The sequence below is a fragment of the Periophthalmus magnuspinnatus genome, chromosome 4 (genome assembly GCF_009829125.3).
Source record: "Periophthalmus magnuspinnatus isolate fPerMag1 chromosome 4, fPerMag1.2.pri, whole genome shotgun sequence".
In the NCBI taxonomy this organism is placed as follows: domain Eukaryota; kingdom Metazoa; phylum Chordata; class Actinopteri; order Gobiiformes; family Gobiidae; genus Periophthalmus; species Periophthalmus magnuspinnatus.
In genome coordinates, this window is record NC_047129.1 from 31,277,820 (window position 1) to 31,300,432 (window position 22,613).

Here is a 22,613-nt window from a genome sequence, read left to right on the forward strand (position 1 = left end):
AGCAGTAGTAGTTGTAGTAATAATAGTAGTAGTCGTAGTAGTATTATTTAAAAGTTGTTGTTGTCATAGTTGTAATGAGCTGAATACAAATTTTAAAAGTTGACATAATATTCGGTTTTGAGTGACATTATTTTGCTGTAAAACCGTAAAACTCCATAGACCATGATCCTTTGCTCCAGTTCAGTGAGGCCCATTGAAAATGTCACTTCCTCTTTTGTAACTACATGTGTGTAAAGTATAAAGTATAAAGTATGAAGTATAATGTACCACTGAATAAAACTAAACATCTATGAAAACACTTTAATTTAGTGAACATTTTAAAATTGTAGAAAATGAAACACAAATTGGCCGTAGAAGTTATAAATAATAAATAAAATACTTAGTAAATAAACAGTAAAGTAAAGTGAAAGTGTCAGAGTAATGTGTGTGAAATATACTGTGTGAAATATACTGTGTGAAATATACTGTGTGTGAAATATACTGTGTGAAATATACTGTGTGTAAAATATACTGTGTGTGAAACATACTGTGTGAAATATACTGTGTGAAATATACTGTGTGTGAAATATACTTGTGTGAAATATACTGTGTGAAATATACTGTGTGTGAAACATACTGTGTGAAATATACTGTGAAATATACTGTGTGAAATATACTGTGTGTGAAATATACTGTGTGAAATATACTGTGAAATATACTGTGTTAAATATACTGTGTGTGAAATATACTGTGTGAAATATACTGTGTGAAATATACTGTGTGTGAAATATACTTGTGTGAAATATACTGTGTGAAATATACTGTGTGTGAAACATACTGTGTGAAATATACTGTGAAATATACTGTGTGAAATATACTGTGTGTGAAATATACTTGTGTGAAATATACTGTGTGAAATATACTGTGTGTGAAACATACTGTGTGAAATATACTGTGAAATATACTGTGTGAAATATACTGTGTGTGAAATATACTGTGTGAAATATACTGTGAAATATACTGTGTTAAATATACTGTGTGTGAAATATACTGTGTGAAATATACTGTGTTAAATATACTGTGTGTGAAATATACTGTGTGAAATATACTGTGTGTGAAATATACTGTGTGAAATATACTGTGTGAAATATACTGTGTGAAATATACTGTGTGTGAAATATACTGTGTGAAATATACTGTGAAATATACTGTGAAATATACTGTGTGAAATATACTGTGTGAAATATACTGTGTGTGAAATATACTGTGTGTGAAATATACTGTGTGAAATATACTGTGTGTGAAATATACTGTGTGCGAAATATACTGTGAAATATACTGTGTGAAATATACTGTGTGTGAAATATACTGTGTGCGAAATATACTGTGAAATATACTGTGTGAAATATACTGTGTGTGAAATATACTGTCTGTGAAATATACTGTCTGTGAAATATACTGTGTGTGAAATATACTGTGTGTAAAATATACTGTGTGAAATATACTGTGTGTGAAATATACTGTGTGAAATATACTGTGTGTGAAATATACTGTGTGTGACATATACTGTGTGTGAAATATACTGTGTGTGAAATATACTGTGTGTGAAATATACTGTGTGAAATATACTGTGTGAAATATACTGTGTGTGAAATATACTGTGTGAAATATACTGTGTGTGAAATATACTGTGTGAAATATACTGTATGCCTCATGTTCAACACACTGACACCTCCTCCTCTCCTCCTCTGCTCTTCTCTCGTCTCTTCCTCTGCTCCTCTGCTCCTCTGCTCTTCTCGTCTCTTCCTCTCCTCCTCTGCTCCTGTCTCCTCTCCTCCTTTGCTCCTCCTCTGCTCTTTTCTCATCTCTTCCTCTCTCCTCTGCTCCTCTGCTCTTCTCGTCTCTTCCTCTCCTCCTCTGCTCCTCCTCTGCTCCTCCTCTCCTCCTCTGCTCTTCTTTCATCTCTTCCTCTCCTCCTCCGCTCCTCTCTCATCTCTTCCTCTCCTCCTCTACTGCTCTCTCCTCTCCTCTGGTTCTCCTCTCCTCCTTTCCTCTGCTCCTCTCCTCTGCTCCTGTCTCCTCTCCTCCTCTGCGCCTCTCCTCTGGTCCTGTCTCCTCTCCTCCTCTGCTCTTCTCTCATCTCTTCCTCTCCTCCTCTGCTCCTCTGCTCCTCTGCTCCACTGCTCCTCTGCTCCTCCTCTGCTCTTCTCTCGTCTCTTCCTCTCCTCCTCTGCTCTTCTCTCATCTCTTCCTCTCCTCCTCTCCTCCTCTGCTCCACTGCTCCTCTGCTCCTCCTCTGCTCTTCTCTCGTCTCTTCCTCTCCTCCTCTGCTCCTCCTGTGTACGTGTGTGTATGTTTGTATGTGTGTGTGTGTTTTATTTCAGATGTTGCTCTTTTTTGACACTAATATTTCAGTCTAATATTATGGTCCACAGTTGTATACAACACACACACACATGCACATACACCCCTACACACATACACATACACACACATACACACACACATGCACACACACGCACACACACCCACATACACCCCTACACACATACACATACACCCCTACACACACACACACACACACCCCCACACACATACACACACATGCACATACACACCCCCACACACATGCACATACACACCCCCACACACATGCACATACACACACACACACACACACACTGGGGGGTAAAGTGTCTTGTGAATCGAACCAACAACCTCCAGTTCAAAAGAAATGAGACACTTTAAAGAACCAAAGTATATAGATCTGAAAAATGAAAAGATCTAATGTGACGACCACGAAAGAGAGAGAGGAGGAGGAAGAGAGAGACTGAGGAGAAAGAGAGAGGAGGAAGAGAGACTGAGGAATAAAGAGAGAGGAGGAAGAGAGAGACTGAGGAGAAAGAGAGAGGAGGAAGAGAGACTGAGGAGTAAAGAGAGAGGAAGAAGAGAGAAACTGAGGAGTAAAGAGAGAGGAGGAAGAGAGAGACTGAGGAGTAAAGAGAGAGGAGGAAGAGAGAGACAGAGGAGTAAAGAGAGAGGAGGAAGAGAGAGACTGAGGAGTAAAGAGAGAGGAGGAAGAGAGAGACTGAGGAGTAAAGAGAGGGGAGGAAGAGAGAGACAGAGGAGTAAAGAGAGAGGAGGAAGAGAGAGACTGAGGAGTAAAGAGAGGGGAGGAAGAGAGAGACAGAGGAGTAAAGAGAGAGGAGGAAGAGAGAGACTGAGGAGTAAAGAGAGAGGAGGAAGAGAGAGACAGAGGAGTAAAGAGAGAGGAGGAAGAGAGAGACTGAGGAGTAAAGAGAGAGGAGGAAGAGAGAGACAGAGGAGTAAAGAGAGAGGAGGAAGAGAGACACTGAGGAGAAAGAGAGGAGGAAGAGAGACTGAGGAATAAAGAGAGAGGAGGAAGAGAGATACTGAGGATAAAGAGAGAGGAGGAAGAGAGAGACTGAGGAGAAAAAGAGAGGAGGAAGAGAGAGACTGAGGAGAAATGAGAGAGGAGGAAGGGAGACTGGGGAATAAAGAGAGAGGAAGAAACAAAGAAAGAGAGAGCAGAAAGAGAGAGAGAGCAAAAAAGAGAATAAAAACAGCAAAAGAGAGAGAGAAAAACAGAGCAAAAAAGAGAGACAGAGTAAAAAAGAGAGCAAACACAGAGAGCAAACAAAGAGAGCGAAAAAGAGAGCAAAAAGAGAGAGCTCGCAAAAAAGAGCGAGAGCAAAAAAGAGAAAGAGAGAGGAAGAAACAAAGAAAGAGAGAGAGCAGAAAGAGACAGAGCAAAATAGAGAGAGTGAGAAAGAAAGAGCAAAATAGAGAGGGAGAGCAAAAAAGAGAAAAAGCAAAAGAGAGAGAAAGAAAGAGCAAAAAAGAAAGAGGGAAAAAGCGAAAAGAGAGAAAAAAGAGAAAAGGAGGGGGGCTTAAGCAGAGGAGTGCGCTCACCACCTGTTGCACGCCGCCACACACACACACACACACCCACCAACACATAAACGCACATGCACACACACTCAGAGACACACACACACACACAGCAGAAGGCGCAGACACACACACACACACACACACACACACACACACCTCAGGGCACCATTTTCACCTCCTGTGATTCAGCCGCTGCAGGTTATGGTTCAGATAAGATTAGCATTAGCATTAGCATTAGCATGTTAGCTTTTATATCAAATCTGGATACTCACAGTTTTCAGCTCCGTGTCACAGTAAAAACACTCAGGTGTGTGTTTTATAGGTTCTTGGTTTGGTTTGGAGGATGAGGAGAGCGGCTCATGTGGTTTGGCTCAGGCTGTGACACTTTTTCAACACTTTTTTAAACAAATTTTAAATCAGATTAAAGCAACTTTGTGCACTTAAATCCAAACCTTTTGTGTGTGTAGAAGATTTAGCCAAAAACTGAAAAATGCCTCATGAGATTTTTTTGGCAAAGTGAACATGATCAGGCCTAGAATAGAAAATAAAAGTGATTTAATTTGTCAGCTCCTGAGATAACACAAATATGTAAAAGCTGTATTTATTTGGATTTAAGTCTAACAATGAAACTCAAATAGTAAAGTAAAAAAAAAAGCTAATGCGCATCTAATGGTGTGATTGTGTTTAATAAAGCGTCAGGCCTCTTTGACGCAATGCATCTTGGTCTCATTTCAAACACGCACCCCCCTGAATCTATGTGGCATTTTTAATTATTCTATTTTCTATTTTTCCTGACCATTTTGTTTCTTATTTTAACCTCGCCTTAGCACGTTTAGAAGCACAGGCACCGCGCGTAAAGCTTCTCCAAAACAGCGGATAACATTTTACGCACAGACTGTCCTGCTCCAAAAAAGGGTTAGGGTTAAAAAAAAACAGCTCCAGATTTGATGGCACCCCCTCCTCGCGCGCCCCCCGTGCCCTGTCCCCTGTCCCATCCACCACGTAACCCCCTCGTCATCCACATCAAAGCGCTACGTCTGAAATAAAAACGCGTTTCTCACGAGGCCTCAGGGCCGAGCGCGGGACGGGGACGGGGCCTTGTGCGTCGCGTGCGCATCATGGAGCCCCTCACTAAAGCAGCTCATGTTAAACGTCTGGGATTACACTGGTTAAATTGGTTAGATTTTGTGAATTCATAGCTTTGGTCAGTGGATTTTATAATGAAATGCAAAAGACATGAGTTCTAGTTCAAGTTTTTAATGTGGAACGTAACGGATCACACTGGGTTAAAAACGTCAGACTTTGTGAATTATAATGTTTGGTGATTTATTTTGAAATGCCATGAAAGTATTGGTGATTTTTGAATAGATTTTGAATTGGAAATCTTTAAAAAAAAAAAAAAAAAAACTTGAGAAAATGTCATTGTTTTGTTGGATGAGTGTGCAAATCCAGGTGTGATGGAGGTGTTTGCTGTGCGTAAAGGCGTGCGTAAAAGCGTGCGTAAAACTCCAAATCACAACCAGTTCACTTATCCGTTTTGAAATATGAAAAGACGTTTGTGCTTTGTTTTCATTTTCTACAGATATTATCAGGAAGCATCAAGTGGATTTTTATCTAGGAGGGGTGGAGGGAATATTAATAAATTTGGCTTTTGAAAACAAACCCAACCCAATGAAAACTTTATCCAAATGGCGCTTATCTGTTTCTACAACTGAACTTTTTCCTCGCTCTCAACAGAAACAGAAACAGTGAATGAGACACTTATTCCCAAAGGAGCGAGCTTTAAAAAAAACACTGGCAGCGAAGCGATTATAGCCAATTCGGCGTCTGTACCGGATCAATAATTAATAGAACAAACTGCCTCCCCTGACCCCGGGCCGCTCCAACACAGCGAGCCGCGTTTGGAGACGAGAGAAGGAGAGCGCAGGGATAAGTACCGAAGGGCCTTTTCAAATATTCATCCGCTGGTTAACGTGAGCCCCTGTCCCCGGGGACGACACCAGGGCCCCGCGAGGCTCAACGGTCCTAATCTCGCGCGCAACACACATCACACGCGCACACGAGGACGCACGGTTGGCACATTTCAAAAACGTAAACCCGGCGCGCAATTGGATCATCAAAGGGATTGTGAGGGTTTTTTTTTTCTTTTTTTTAAGCGCGGAAAGAGTGAGAAGGAAAGTGGCGCAGCGCGAGGTTGTAATTGTTCTGGTTTTTGCTCAAAGGTCTAAAGAAAATGATTTTTTGAGATGTTGGCATTCAAAGGTTTATAATAAAATTCGGCGATGTAAGCAAGAAGTGTGCGTAAAATGTGCAGGTGAAGAAGACGGATTGAATCAACATGAGCTGCTGTTACACATCAAAAAAAAAAGAAGAAAAAAAAGGTGACATAAAGTGAGCTATGGCCCGGGTATAAAATGTAAGATCTGTCACACGTGCGTAAAAAGCGTGAATTGGCTCAATTATGAAAACCGGCTGATGTATAATATGGTGACAAGGGTCTGACACATGAAGAAATGATTGGATAAAATGAAAAAATAAACTGAGACATGAAATAAGATGAGAAAAAGAGAGAACATTAATAAAAAAAATATCTTTGAAACCACTAAACGCAGCTGTTTGGTTTAACTCTTTTACGCACTGATCCACGTTCGCTTTAAAACGCACCCACAAACCAACGCGACTTCTTTTTCTACTAAAATCGCACAAAACGTGTTCAGAACTAGTCTAAACATTTTTGGAGCTGAGTTGAAACAAACACAGTCCATTAAAAACCCGGGTGTTGAAAGATGAAGTGATGCGTAAAAGGCGCACACACGTCTCCAAACTCAAAAAAACCCCAAACCACAGCTCCAAAATCAAAACGCACAGAATTCCTTGTATCCAAATTTCCAAAATTTATTCATTTCAAACTGCATATTGAAAAAAAATATACTCAGCTGAAAGTGTAACTGTTATAAGGGATGGTATTAGTCCGGTAGATATTTACATGAAGCGGTTGGTAACAGGCCAACATCAAATTTCAAATACAACTACGTGGGGGAGGTGGATTTGAAATAAAAATATCACAGAGAATATACAGAAAATTGTACAAACGAATTCGAAAATAAAGAGACTCCAACAAGCGTCTAACATATGAAAAGTGGGAGACGGAAATATAAATTAACAAGCTATTTATTATTATTATTATGAGTTTAATTCAAAAGTTTAGTAGGAAAAACAACCCCAAATGAAACAGTGCTCGGTCCCTTACGTCCCTTTACGTCCCAGTGTTTGCATTCATTTGAACTGGCCTTTGCTTTAATATAAAAACAAACCAAAATAAAATAAAAAATAATAAGCGAAAAAATTCAAACCTCTTGCAAACATTTTTGATTGTAATGTTCTGTCTTTGATAAATACTGTACAAAAGGTGATTGCGATAATAAACCCACTTTTTGTTCTTCCAGGCGGTTCAGACTTCCCCTCGCCCGTTTTTTTTATACAACAGTTCGCTCTCTGTACAAAAATAGTCCCGTTCAGAGGTCCATATTTCTCTCTAGAGTCTACATGTGTGTGAGAGGCAGAGTCCCGTTGATCGTCGTCCCCGGTACCGCGCTCTGATAGTGCCCGGACATGTGTAACCTGCTCTGGGCGCTGGAATCGTTCACGTCCGCGCCCGGGAGGTACATGCTGATCATGTCCCGGAGGTCCCCGCTCTGGCAGCCGGTCTGCGCCGCGGGTCTGTGGGACGAGGAGGTGACTACGGGCGGGCTGGAGCTACTGGACTCGGACTTGACGCCTCCACCGGACGCGGGCCCCATGCTGCCCAGCGCCGTCATGGTGGGCTGCTGCGTGTACGACATGGAGTAAGTCGGGGAGCCGTTCATGTAGCTCTGCGTACTCGTCATGGAGTTGTACTGCAGCGCGCTCATGTCGTAGCGGTGCATGGGCTGCATTTGGCTCGCGTTGTGGTGGTAGCTCAGCTGCTCCTGCATCATCCCGTAGCCGCCGTTGGTCCAGCCGTTCATGTGGGCCGCGTAACTGTCCATGCGCTGGTTCACGTTGCCCACTCCCACTCCTCCGACCCCTGAACCCACTCCCATGCCGTTCCCCCCGGGCGCCAGGAGTCCCCCCGGCAGCGTGTACTTGTCCTTCTTCATCAGAGTCTTGGTTTTCCTCCGGGGCCGGTACTTGTAGTCCGGGTGCTCCTTCATGTGCAGCGCGCGCAGACGTTTGGCCTCGTCGATGAACGGCCTTTTCTCGCTCTCGGACAGCAGCTTCCACTCGGCCCCCAGCCTCTTACTGATCTCCGAGTTGTGCATTTTGGGGTTCTCCTGCGCCATCTTCCGCCGCTGGCCCCGGGACCAAACCATAAACGCGTTCATGGGCCTCTTGACGCGCTCCGGGCTGTTCTTTTGGTTGTTACCCGAGGAGTTGTTGTTGTTGCCCGTGCCCCCCGTGTTGGTTTGGGGCGCGGGGGGCTTCAGCTCGGTTTCCATCATGTTATACATTTTTAGTCCGGGTAAAAAAAAGAGAAGGAAACTAGTCCAAAAACACAAGAAGAACGCGCTTTTTGGGGAGGCGTCTTTAAAAACACAAAGTTACCTGTGCGTTTAGTGTTTTTTCCCCGTGTAACTGCGCGCGTCTCTCCCTGTGCCAAAAAAAAAACACACCGAGTCTCCACGCTCAGTCCCCGCGCGCCTGTCGTCTCTTCTCTCTCCCAAACAGCTCCGCGCGTCTCTGCCTACATCCACAAAAATGTCCTCACTGCTTTTCCCCTCACCGCTGTTTGTGTCTCTTCAACTCCGCGGCGGTAAAAGACGGGAAAAAAAACAACAGCTGGACAACTTTTTCGCTCCTCGCTGCCGCAACACCCGAGTCTTGACAAACTCCAGATAGTTTTTGAAACAAGTTAATAGACAACCATTCATGTGACGGGGGCTGACAGCGAATAAATGGCTAGGACCTGGCCAATCGCGTGCGCCCTGCTCCCCTGACACGCCAATGGGAGGCCGTAATTTGCATAGAGGGGGCGTGGTGTTCCTCGGCTGCCCTGGGGGACGCTGGCTTCATGTGTGAGCGAAAGCAGAGTGCAGCGCTCCGGGAGGCTGCTGATACTTGTGCGTGGATACTTCTAGCAGCGGTGGCACAGGCGCGGGGAGACGAGGTGGTGCCATGCGTAAAAGTTGGATTTAGAATGGCACGGTGAACGGCTCCGAACAGTGGGGAAGCGGCCAGAGAGGGTTAGAGGTGCTCGGTGGTTAAAAGTTGCTATATTAGATCCAGGAAAACGCGGAGGACTAGTTTGAAAATGTTCTTTTTTTTTTTCTTTTTTATATAGATAGAGGAAGAGACGTTTGGACGTTTACGCGCTGGATAAATGTTGTTCATCTAAACATAGACCGGCTGTTTTGTGATCAAGCAGCTCTGTGGCATTTTATAATAACTAAACCTTACTTAAACCTTACTTAAGTATTAATAAAACATGAATAAAACTTAGATTATGATGAACAAACGTATTAAGAACAAGTCTAGCTTAGGAACTATTAAGCCAAATCCTATCCCCTTAGTGAAAGTTGTTCCTTGTTTCTTACCCCAAATCTTCCTTAATAAACTACTTGTTCACTATGAATTAAGCCTCTGTTCATGCTTAATTAAGACTAATTCAAATGCAGTTATAAAAGTATAAAGTTGTGCCATCAAAATGTAGAACTTCCAAACTTTTATCCATAAGTTACACATCCAAAACCTGAAATCGGATGCTAGAAAACAGTTAAAAATACACATCTGGGGATAAATGTTAAGTGAAAATATCAGATATTTTGGGTAAACTTGACCAAAAATGACAAATTATTCTAAAAATGTGTCTGTAAACCCAAAACTAACAGGGAAACTTTAACTGCGAACTTACTGTTTTTAAAAAAGAACGAAAGTTGGTGCCGTTTTTGCGTGTTTTTTTCCTAAATAAAGTTCAAACTAAGTCGATATATATGCACCCACAAAAACCAAACTGTCCCAAAAGTTGACACGACTCCTGGTATTTAAAAAAAAAAAGTGAACGCCCTGACGTGACTCGTGCGAACTCCATCCGTGATCAGCGAATGGAGTTTAGATGTTAAAACTATTTAGCTTGAGAACGAGGAGACGCTAATCCAAAGATGTCCACCTCTCCACCTCTTTCTCCCCCTTTCCCCCTTCTTTGTCTCCTCAAGTTGAATGCCAACACACTCACACACACTCACACACACTCACACACACTCACGGTGAAGGGAACAAGTTGTCAGCGGCAGGAAGGAGGGGTCGGGGGGGTTGCCGGTTCAATTCTCGCCACAAACAAGCGTGTTTTGTTTTGGGAATGTGTCGCTACATCGGACCATACAAAGAGGACTATACCATGAGTGTTTTGCTTAGACTGCTGGTTTTTTCGTGGAGTGGGGGGTAGTAGCAGTAGCAGCAGTAGTACTAGTAGTCGTAGTAGTCGTTGTAGTAGTAGCCTGAGGGACTGCGTTTGACCCAGCGGGGGGGAAATGCAGGTACACACAATAGTTTAACATAATGCAAATGGCTAAGTACACGGATGCTAATGGGAGCCGGGGGTTTCATAAAGATTCTTGGGTCGTTTACAATAGTTTTGCGTTGAGCTGAAGGAAGTTAAAATGTAAAAAAACAGAACTTAACTGAAGCTGAAGGGATTTGAAACAATGTACTTCCGAGGTGTGTTAGTGTTTTTGGCTCGAGGTACTTTTCACACCTTTTATACTGCGGTTTAAAAGTACAGGGACATCACCGCAAGTCGGCTGTTACTATTATGAATGAGGGCTTTGTTCGGGGTTAATTAGGGCGTAGTTACATCTGAAGTGGTGCCAAAACGGCGTATTTTTGTTTGGTCGATTGGAGATAACGTGTTTTTGCGGAGATGGAGTCTGAAATCGGGGACGTGCGTGAGGCAAACGAGCTGGAAAGTGAAGTATATCTTGAAAAATTATGTCAAAAAGTGTCGCGATTTCAAGCATAATCTGCTCAAATTGTTTCGAAACTCTCAAATTCTTAGCTAAATTTCTTATTTTTCTTGCTTGTGCAGTTCTAACCAAATATAGCTACATCCAGGGTCATCCCAGTGCTACAAACTTCCACATGAAACTCCGACTATCCGTCCATTTCCCATCGTTTTCCCGTTATAATCCTTCAAAAAAAGTACTTGTATATTTATATATTTGTACTCCTGCACCTGCTTGACGTCACAGCCCAAACCCAGTGCGTGTTCTCAGGAGATTTTGCAGCTTTTCTTGTTACTTTAGTCTCTTTTTCACTGTGATTCTGCAGAGGCCTGTGCTGTGTGACGCTACTGCCGCCTACTGGCCACTGCGGGAACAACAAGGCCATTCTCTCAGCCTGGAAAGAAATGATCTAAAAGGCAGGATTCAGGGTGTTTTTTTGAGCTATGATGGTGTGAAACAGGAAAATATAATGTGAGCTTATGTGTTTTGTTAGAAATGTGTGGTTTTGTTTGAGGTGAGACGCTAAATTTGAACTTAAAGCGGGTTTTATAATGTTTAAATGTGGTGTTTTTAAAAGGTGAGGAAGCAGTTTGCCAATTTTTTTTTAATCTATGGGCTGTGTGTTTAAAAGTATTTACTACTTTTAGCTTTCCCTTTAAGAAAAATAGGTTTCCTTCGGGTGGTTTCTTGTAAAAAAGTGAGATTTTAAAAGGTTGCCAGATACGAAATTCCAAATTATGTGAGAAAAAACACCAAATTATAGCTATATTTATGTTATAGATTCAAAATGTTTGTCTTTTTAATATAAATTCAGCATTTAATTTCTGACTTTTTGCTGTGTTTTTCTTTTGAACATATTTTTTTGCACATAATAAATTTGAAAATATAATTAACTATTTAAAAAAACAAACAAAAAACAAACAAAAACTGAATAATTTTGAGCTAAGAAATGATTTTAAATTTCCTAACTACCCAAACCCAACACAGTAATTTCCTTATTAATATTTTTGAATCATAGTCACATCCTTTTGGGGTTTTTTTTAAATGTTTTTTTACAAATACGAACATGAAAACACACTGTTTTTTCGATGCACAAGTTCCATTTTGATCATTCGCTTTCCGCCGTTATAAATTTATCGGAATTCCAAGTTGATCAAACCCACATTCCTGCTGTTATTCCCACTTCTTCCTTATTAATTTCCACATCTGTAAACGCTAGCGCTCAAAGCTAGCTCCGGCACACACACCTGACATAATCCCATCCGGGCTAAATCCTAATTGAAACTGAACAGATCCATGTGTATTATTTTGTTTTTAGTCTTTGTATAAAAAGCGAGAGAGCACCCGGACCCCCCCACCCCCACCCCACCCACCCTCGACCGCCCGACCCCGCCAATACCCCCGACCCATTCTACGCTTTTATTGTGGATACCCCTCCTCCTCCTCTCCTCTCTCCATCTCCATCCCCCCCCCCCCTTACATAAGATTCATCTACTGGGCTAATAGGCCGACACATGCAGCTCCGGGCTCCCATTCGGATGCAAGCGCGAGTGTATCTGCATGAGAGAGAGAAAAAAGGAGAGAGAAAAGAAGAGAGAGAGGGAGAGAGTGCTTCCCTGCCTGCGCTAATCTGCTTAGGATAATAAAGGGACGAGCAGCGGGGGGGGTTTGAGGAGGGGAGGAGGGGAGGGGGGGCCCGTCGCATCCACAACGGGCCCCCGGAAAATAAAAGCGGCTCTGAAAATAAAAAACAGGGAGAGTAAGAGAACAAGGAGAGGGACACGAGCAGGTATACGGGTGAAGATATAGGGGGGATTATACAGGCAAATGATAGGGCAAATTAAGTGGGGATCACATCGGAGGAGGGGGTTTCGGAAAGGAGGAGAAGCCGGGGTGAGGTTAGGCCGGAACGCGCGGGTTTCCAGAACAAATAACGTGGCAGATCGTGATGAGGAATCTGCGGTGAAGTGATGAAATGCGTCGAATTTGTTTGGAAAAGTGCAGCTGAACGAGCGAAGGAGAGTCAAAAAATCTGTGTGGAATTGTGAAAAAAAATTAAAAAGTGTTATAGTTCAGGTGTTTTTGTAGGATTTGAACAGAGGTGGACATGGAAATAAATAAAAAAAACAAATATACTGAACATTTTCGCACGGATTAATCCAAAGATAAGACGTAAAAACACACTCGATATGTGATCCAAACAGAAAGCAGTGAATCTTACACTGGGACAGACGAATTTAATCTTTACGTTTGTCAGTTTCTGTGCCAAATATTTTACAAAACCTCAAATAAATGTATAAAATCTAAATTATAAGTTAAGTCTTTGCACAACCACAATAAAACTGTTGTATTTTCAACTTTTGCAGTAAAAATCCGGTCACTGCTGAACATTCTTAATACGTGGCATAAATGGCGCAGGCTTATAATTGATTCTCGGGTGTTTTAAGATAATTAGCGCTCGGGTTGTAGTGGCCGTTTCCGTGGCGACCTAATGGCAATCTAGATAAGAGAGAGGCGACGCGTGTGTTTCTTTCACGTGTTCTTGAATCGTTTAGTTTCACAGCTTCTCCTGGTTTTTGATTGTGGTGCTACAAGGAAAGAAAATCATGCTGGGTAATAATTTATGTGTGTATGATTTAAAAAAGCTTATAAATACGGCATTTTATATTTGTTTAGAGCTCAAATGTTCACATAAAAATGACAATTATAGTTTAATTTGGACAAAATTTGATCCAAACTTAGAGAAATCAGTGTTGCTTTTCCAAATAACCGTTTAATCCGAAGCAACAAAACACAAAAATCAGTCAAGTTAAAATCACAAACAGCTAATTTAAAGCACACGGCGATTCAAAATCCAAAATTTTAACTCAAAATCTGCTGTTTGACTATCCCCAAACGTCTCCAAATCAAATCTTTACCCAGATCAGTTTCAGAGCAATAAATTATGTATATTTAACAGAACATAATTAACAAATGACACCAGCAGAGTCCCTCGGGGGTGAGAGGGGGGGAGGTGAGGGAGGGGGTGTCAGGAGGCCCGTGGGGAGAGCCTCGCGCCGCTGCCACTAGGGGCCGTGCCTCCAGCTCCACTCTGCACGGCCCCTTCCCAAAAAAAAAAAACCTCCAGGCGCAAACTACAGCTAATACTCCCCGTGTGCGTAAAATACAAAAGAGCAGCGCAACAAAATGACTTCTGTTACCCCTAAAAAAAACAACCAGACAACAGCTGACAACGAGATCAGGGCTGCAGGGGTGAGGAAAGACATTTTAATATATGTTTTTAATTAGTAATATCTGAAAATTTAGTGGTTAAAATGATGAACGTATTTGTTTTTACGCACAAATCTACACCTAACACCAAAGCTTATTCAGCGTCTACAGGTGATTTCTAAAAAACATATGTGATCATTTACACTTTTTCTATGTAATAATACGATATTTTATCATTCATGTCCTGTACAAAAGTGGTGCCAATAAAATATTTAACACGTGCGTAATTGTCTGTGTGTAATTACAGTGCGTAAAACCTGAGCTGTCACATCAACTTTTACGCACGGCGCTCCAAGGACGGAATGCTCTGGAATGTGACGAGTGACAAATGTTTTTTATTAAGATGATGAAATTTAATTATGTATATGTTTGTTTTGGGATGAAATGTGTAAAAAAATAAAAAAAAAATAAAAAAAAAAAACGTTGTTAATTTCTCGGCTGTTTGAAACTTGAGAGAAAGGAGGAAAAAAAAAAAAAAAAAAAAAAAGCGCATCGCTCCGGAGGCGGTTTGGAGACGCGGCTCTAAATTAAAAAGCTTTTGTTTAATGGTCATACATAACAAGCGCTAATAATTGTAAACGCGCTCGTAATAATTGGCGCTAATAACAGTGCGGAGCGCGCGTGGGGCAGGTCGTAAATCACAGACGCGGTGGGCAGAGGCGCGGCACAAGCGGCAAGGCGCGGCAAGGCGAGGAAGAAACAAGCAGCTCCAGCGCGCGCTTCTGCTGCTCATGCCACGCGCTGTCATCCCACAACACACACACATACACACACACGCACACACGCACGCGCGCACACACCCACCACCCAGCAGCACCGCGCAGTCATCCAGTGAGCCGTGCATGTAGGCTCAACTTACCGCCACTTCGGGGAGTTGCCTTCGCGTCCTCGTCTTGATTGGCACCAATAACATTTTCGCTCCAAAACAGACAGCCTCCTTCCTTTTTCCTTCCTTCTTTCCTTCCTTCCTTCCTCCCTTCCTCCGTTGCGTTTTTCCCCCCCAGTTTCCTCCATATTCCAAAGCGGAGCGCGCGTATCCAGAGGGCCAGAGCGCACCAGTGGCTCTAATAGTAGCGGTGGAACCCGGGGTGTCCAAGCCGCGCGCCTCGGTCCTTCCCCCGGGTAGTACTCAGGTCAGGCGAGGCGCGGATCTGCGTGGCTCCGCGTGGCTCCGGGTGGCTCTGCGTGCGCTGTGCGGTGTGCGGAGCGCCGTGTCTTCTCTCGCCGGAGTCCTGCAACAAGAAAAAGCCGTTTATGGCGACACACATTGTGAAAAGGGGGCCGATTTAAAAAGGAGAAGAATGCGAGCAAGAACAACAAAAGTCAGTTATAGCGAAGTCTATCTTCCACCCCCTAGCTTAGCCCACATAATAAGCAGGAAAGAGCTTTATATTCTCTTCACTGGGTATTCACAGATAATTTGAAGCCATTGTTTCTGCCACAGATGGTTCTTTTTAATACAATAACGCTGCGCTTTGTGAATGGCGAGCCCACAATAAAAATCTAAAGCGTCCTTGTGAATAAGCATTTTGTTCTCTCTTGTATGGGCCTAACAAAAGCGCCAGTGAGGTAATGGCCTGCCGCATTCACAGCCTCAGAATGGGGATTTGATAAAGATTTTTTTTTTTTTCTCCGTTCTCTTTTTTTCCTCCTTTTTTTGCACAAAGTACGCGGCAATGTCAAAGAAAGTGACACGGCCTAAGTAAAAAGGAGAAGAGGAGGAGAGCTGGTCCCTATGGCAGCACAGACACTTTTTTATTATTATTATTATTATTATTATTATTATTATTATTATTATGAGTAGTAGTAGTAATTTGATTTGAATTAATTATTATATTTATTATTATATTTTTTAAATTATTATCTTTATTTCAAGTCGTGATTAAAACAAGCAACAATGGGGAATACAATGTGTCATTATGCAGATACGTCACTGTCTCCATCGAGCGTAAGTATCTTGATTGTGCGTAAATGTCTCAATTGTGCGTAAGTTTCTCGATCGTGCGTAAGCGTCTCAGTCGTGCATAAACGTTTCAATCGTGCGTAAGAGTAAATTGTACCTAAGAGTCAATCGTACGTAAGAGTCTCGATTGTACGTAAGCGTCTCAGTCGTGCGTAACCGTTTCTATCGTGCATAAGCGTGTCAATTGTGCGTGTGTCAATTGTGCGTGTCTCAATCGTACGTAAGTGTCTCAATCGTACGTACGTGTCTCAATCGTACGTAAGTGTCTCAATCGTACGTAAGTGTCTCAATTGTACGTAAGTGTCTCAATCGTGCGTACGTGTCTCAATCGTACGTACGTGTCTCAATTGTACGTACGTGTCTCAATCGTGCGTACGTGTCTCAATCGTGCGTAAGTGTCACAATTGTGCGCACAAGTCTAAATCGTGCGTCGGCGTCTCGGTTGTGCGGCGGCGTTTCAATCGTGAGTAAGCGTTTCCATCGTGCATACGTGTCGACAATATGGCCTTAAAATTTTAACGAACGTGAACTAACAAAATCCAGAAAAAGGAAAAACAATGGGACGTATCAACAGGTCAAAGGTCGGGGTCAGCGGGGTTTTACGTGAAGCGACGTAAAGCAGGTTCATGTTTTATTAATTATGACGTGTTATAAATTTTGCATGTACCCAAAAGTTAAACATACAAATGAGTCTGATCTTATATATGTAGTAAAAATGTCTCGCCGTGTTTATCCGACCACAACTCGAATCGACCGACAGACGTTTTACGCAGATACGAAATGTCGCCACGTCGTCCGAAAACCCACTAAAATCCATCAGTTCTGAGCAAATTAATGAATAAACACGACCCAGATGCCCCGGTGTCTCTGCAGCAGTGAAGGTGGAAAATGAAAATAACACTTAAGGTTCAGTGTCAAGTCCAAAGCGCGGCCCATGGGCCAGTCACGGTCCGAGTGCAGAGTGAAAGAGGGCCACAGATGTGAGACACGATCACACATTTTGAAGTGCGATACACTGTTGAAGTAAATATAAATGATAAAATTGAAATTAAATTGAAGTAGGATTATCCTCAAAACTAATCTAAATGTATAATATTGTACGAAAAACATGAGGTACTTGAAATATTTAGTCAAATTAAACACTTTTGTAGTTAGTTTGTAGCTATAATGAGTCACAGAAGTTATTTATTTAACTTTCTACAGCTCAAATCTCATAGAACAGAAAAATAAGAAAATTCCACTAAATAAAAACTGACATCCCTAAAATAATTGTTCCATCTGTCAAGTCCAAAGCGAGGCCCATGGGCCATTTACGGGCTGAATCCAGAGTCAAAATGGGCCTTAAGAGGAGGTGATGTCAAACTCAACAACACAAACTGGACAAACCATACAAAGCTTATTTTACAAAGCATTGTGGCTGAGTGGGTTGTACTCTGGCCTCACAGCAAGAAGGTTCTAGGTTCGAGTCCCGGGTCATTTGCATGTTCTCACTGTGTCTCAAGATCTGGAGATGGTCCTGCTGCTCCTGACCCAGAGACATTGAAGGATGGGTTAAATCCAGAGGGTAAATACACCTACGGAGATGATAAAATGGACTTTTGCCAAGTTTTAGTCATGTGACAGCTGTCAATCAAAATGATCTGGAGGCGGGGCTAAGCTGGGCGGGGCCTAAAATCCCTTTGCTAACAGACATTTTTTGTTTTTAGTGTATTTTTATCTTGGTATTCATGAATATCTCTCTATATTTGAATGCTTTATAGCTACTCTGTTCTCCACAGGTGATTTTTAATTTTTTTTTCTAAACCAGATGCCCTGACAGTTGCCTCCCTTTTCTGCATCTTAGAACTCGGGTTAGAGGAAGAGGAGGGGCTGGAGATGCAGAGGAGGCTGGTGATTCTGCTGCTGCGGTGAAGAGGAGGCAGAGGAGGGTGTTGCAGCGCGAGAGCCAAATGACAAATGGGAAAATAAGGGGAGAGAGTGCGTTTATGTGAATGTTTTCAAAGGCGATTGGTTGACTGTGATAAAAAAAGAACTACATTTCTCATTGATTTTCATATTAATTAATAAAAATCAAATATTAAGAGACGTTAACTGATTATTTTCCGTCCAAAAACACATTTAAAATATAGAATTTGCCTAAAAATGTGATTATGTCGTGGTTTATTTAGGCCTACGTTGTGTAAAAGTTTGCGTGTTATGGTCATTTGTTAGCGCGTAGCTGCTAGCGAGCTTTCAAATTATTTATTTTCAGAAAGTCTACGGGGAAAAATGAATGATAATTGTAGTTCCAAAAGCCAGTGGCGAGCTCATAGGACGATTGAACGAGGATAAAATACTGTCTGCGTACGTTTTATTTCACACATTATTAAAGAGGAGGTATCGTTTTAGCTTTCTACCGCGTTATAATGTTGTTTCTTCATCAAAAACACCTGGTTTAGACATCATTCATCCATGTTTGAGTAATTTAGTGATCTCTCCCGGGCTCTATTTAAACCCTCCGTACTCTTAGCTGTAACGTTCTGTACGAAGCTCCGCCCACAAGTCTACATCCCCCACGCGACTACTCTCCATAAATATACAAAAACATGATACAAACTGTACACTACGACTTCACAAACCTGATTAGTTTCATTAGCGAGATGCAGCTGATTGTGTTGTGTTTGCTCTCTACACTAAGTCTCTCCCCCTTCAGAGCGCTAAGGGAGGAGAGACTCAAAAGTGACACTTATAAAACGTGTTAATGCGTCGTTTTTTTGTGTGTGAATTTTCAAAACAATTAAAGGTAAAATCAAATACCTCCTCTTTAATACCCCACAGAAGTACAATACCTCCTCTTTAATACCCCATAGAAATAAAAATACCTCCTCTTTAATACCCCACAGAAGTACAATACCTCCTCTTTAATACCCCATAGAAGTAAATACCTCCTCTTTAATACCCCATAGAAATAAATACCTCCTCTTTAATACCCCATAGAAGTAAATACCTCCTCTTTAATACCCCGTAGAAATAAAATACCTCCTCTTTAATACCCCATAGAAGTAAATACCTCCTCTTTAATACCCCGTAGAAATAAAATACCTCCTCTTTAATACCCCATAGAAGTAAATACCTCCCCTTTAATACCCCATAGAAGTAAATACCTCCTCTTTAATACCCCATAGAAGTAAATACCTCCTCTTTAATACCCCACAGAAGTCAAATACCTCCTCTTTAATGTCTAAGATTTAATAAAAGTCCTCATTTTGCGTTTGCGTCCACATTATCGTCCTTGTAAACGGCTCCGCTGCCGGCGCCGCGTCTAAACGAGCGTCTAGTGCCCACGCAGCTTCTCACTTGTAATTAACTCATGGCTAATCAATAAAGCGTTTAACGGAGAGAAGAGGCCACAAAGGCGAGCGGCGCAGAGCGGAGCCCGGACACGCACATGGATGTCACCCGTCAGGACAAGGTGAGGCCGGAGCTGTCAGTCACCGGGCGGGGGGGCGCTGTGGGGGCGGGGCAATGACGGGGGGAGAGTGAGAAGGTGGAAAGATGTAGGAAACAGCACTATATGAAGTGTATGCAAACAGACAGAGAGCGATTACACACTGCCAGATAAGTTTAAACATGAGCTCTTACATTGATGTCTTACTTAGATTTCAAAGCGTCCACATCACACTGTTTTCTGATCTGTTATAATGTAGTTTCCTCGTCAAAAAATACACCTGGTGTTGTGTTTTTTGTTTCATCCGCACACGTTTAACGCACAAACCCTGCACCGTCAAACTGAAAACTCTTCGTTCCACCTTGTGATGTCATCATGTGGTAATACAGGAAGTGCTCCGCTGTGTTTTTAAACTCCACACACCTTCATTTCTAGAATCATTTCAGCTCTGGAATTGCCCCACATCAGCGGAATAAAAGGTAAAACAGAGCTGTTAACTTGAAAACCACTACCACTTCATGACATCACAAGGTGGAACGGAGCATTTTAAGCTTTGGAGATGTAGACAGACTAATAAAAGTGTTACTCAGACATCTGTGAATGTGTTTTTGAGGCGGTAACAGCATTTAAACATGACTTAAACCTCACAACGAGTCAATTTTGCGTAATATAGGACCTTTAAATTTCATAAACTTCACCTATTTACGTCGCAGATATGAGGTAAACTTTCAAATTAAATATTGCTTTTCAAATAAATCATAATGTCTGCGATATGTGTGTGCTCTATAGTTATAATCTATGATATTCGTGGATTATTAGGTTATAATTTGCACGTTTTAAATCGCAATATTAATGTCAAACAACTTAAAAAAAGAGACAAGTCCGTAGACGTCTCGGTTGCAAAATGGCGGCGTCCAATGAGGTTTAAGGAGCTGGTTCTGGTCTTTTTCGGCGTAAACGTCACCACAACAAAGAGGATTTTTTAAAATTTATTTGTACCAAAATAACTACACGACGCTGTTGAATCCTACACGTATCACCGGTAAAAAACGTAAAACTGGAGCACAAAGTGGGCGTGGACAGGTGGAGGTGAAAACGGGGGTTCATCGGCAAAATGGCGTCTTCAAAATAACATTAAAGATGGCGCAAACTAAATATTTCTGGTGTAGAATATCAAACGTACGCTTTAAAACGTAAGACGGACCTATATAACGATTCACGGGGATGTCTTATTGACCTCTGACCTTTCAAATGAGGAAGTAAGTCAAACTCCAAACCAGAAATCAAAGTAATAATAAAGTCAAAATCGCGTAGATCATAAAGATTATTATTATAAAGCAGTAATCCATATAAAAAAGATGTAATATTATATAAACTAGTGAATTATTAATAACTTTTTACGATGAAAACTACTATAATAGAAGTTTATATTGAAATAGAGCGCAGAAATGGCAAGAAAAACTAAAAATAAAAGACAACTCTGCCCACACCAGTCCGTGTTTCGCACAATCAATGACAAATTTAGTTAAAATTTACTAAAAAATATGAATTAAACATGCACGAATCTCTCCAAAAACACCTTCAGAGAGTCTACAACGTGGTTCAAATCTCTGAAAAAGCCCATTTTGCAGAATAGGTTTGATTTAAACTGAGACGGAATTAGACTCTACGACCGCGACGCCCAGAAGCAATTCCCCGTTTGTCATTTATCCAAACTTCAGCGACCAGTTTAAACACTTCATATCTACAAAACTGTGGGAACCGACGCTCGTAATAACCGCCGGAAATGCAAACCGGAGAAAAGAGCGGATCATCTGGGCTCTGTGGGCTTAACACGGACGCTCGGGCGCTTTATCTGATCAGACACATCACAGCGCGGCTCATATTAGCGAAGAGAGCACTTTTAATTAGAGCACGATCCCTTAAGGGCGATAGCGCGTCGGCTAGCGCACGCGGAGTCCACTGGTGCTACGCTAACACGAGCCGGGCTGATGCGCTTTGACGAAACGAGGTCTGAATATGTTTAGAGAAGGAACTAAGAAGATATATGGTACTTTTTTATATACAGTGTGACTCTGAAGTGCTGTACGTTTGCGATTTGTTTTCTCCCCGACAAAACCCACAATGTCGATGAAACGTTCTGCACCGACAAAGACGCCGACGAAGGTTTGAACTTTGAGAGAGTTTAAACGAGAGAGAAACGTGAGAAAATGTTAACGCCTGTATGAGAAAAGTGTATAAAGTGTGTGGTGAGGGGTTTTACCAGGACTAAACCAGGACTAAACCAGGTCTAAACCAGGTCTAAACCAGGACTAAACCAGGTCTAAACCAGGACTAAACCAGGTCTAAACCACTAAATCTACAAAGGTTTGAACTTTGTGTTTAAATGAGAGAGAAATGTGAGAAAATGTTAACGCCTGTGTGAGAAAAGTGTATAAAGTGTGTGGTGAGGGGTTTTACAGACAAAAACATGTAGAATAATACCGTATTTTCTGAACTATAAGTCGCACTTTTTTCATAGTTTGACACGACTTATACTCAGATGCGATTTATATGTGAAATATATGTGTTTTTCTTCATTATTATGTATTTTTTTGGCAGGTGCGACTTATACTCAGGAAAATACTGTAGTAATAAAAAAAGCTGATACTAGAACGTCTTATAATGTTTAATAATGAGTTAGTTTGTTAAAGAAATAACAGTGACGTAGGGATAATACTCTCAATACTCTATTCTTAATACAAAATAAAATAAATTAACAGTGTTCTTTAAGGAAATAAACACTTTCGGCAGATTATTAAAGTCAAAGTATCGATGTCAGTACTGAAGCTGGATCGGGGCGTCTCTGGTTCGTTTTTTAACAGTTTGCAGTCGTCCAAAGTTATTCCTCATTTACTTTATACACTCAGAACATCCTAAATCCTAAATATTCATCGCAACGAGTTTGTAATTAGATACAAATAGCAGACAGCGGGTTTATTTTGACCACGGGAGCTGCTTTTACGATATATCTGCACTGAGAAAGACACTAAATACCCCGTAAAACATAATACGTGTCATTTAAAAGTCTTTTATTACGCAA

At 41.7% G+C, this 22,613-nt stretch overlaps 1 protein-coding gene and 1 long non-coding RNA gene across 2 annotated transcripts in view; both read right to left on the reverse strand.

Moving 5' to 3' along the window:
• The window catches only part of LOC129456214 (uncharacterized), a 508,652-nt gene that overhangs the window by 88,841 nt on the left and 397,198 nt on the right, over positions 1-22,613 (reverse strand). The gene's annotated exons all lie outside the window — the stretch shown is intronic.
• sox2 (SRY-box transcription factor 2) lies at positions 6,777-8,785 on the reverse strand. The gene has a single exon (XM_033965770.2). The coding sequence runs from the start codon at positions 8,382-8,384 to the stop codon at positions 7,437-7,439; it is 948 nt and encodes a 315-aa protein (XP_033821661.1). The 5' UTR covers positions 8,385-8,785; the 3' UTR covers positions 6,777-7,436.

What these genes read in the sequence shown, in the direction of transcription:
- sox2 (XM_033965770.2), bottom strand. Translation starts at nt 8,384, where the DNA reads ATGTATAACATGATGGAAACCGAGCTGAAGCCCCCCGCGCCCCAAACC.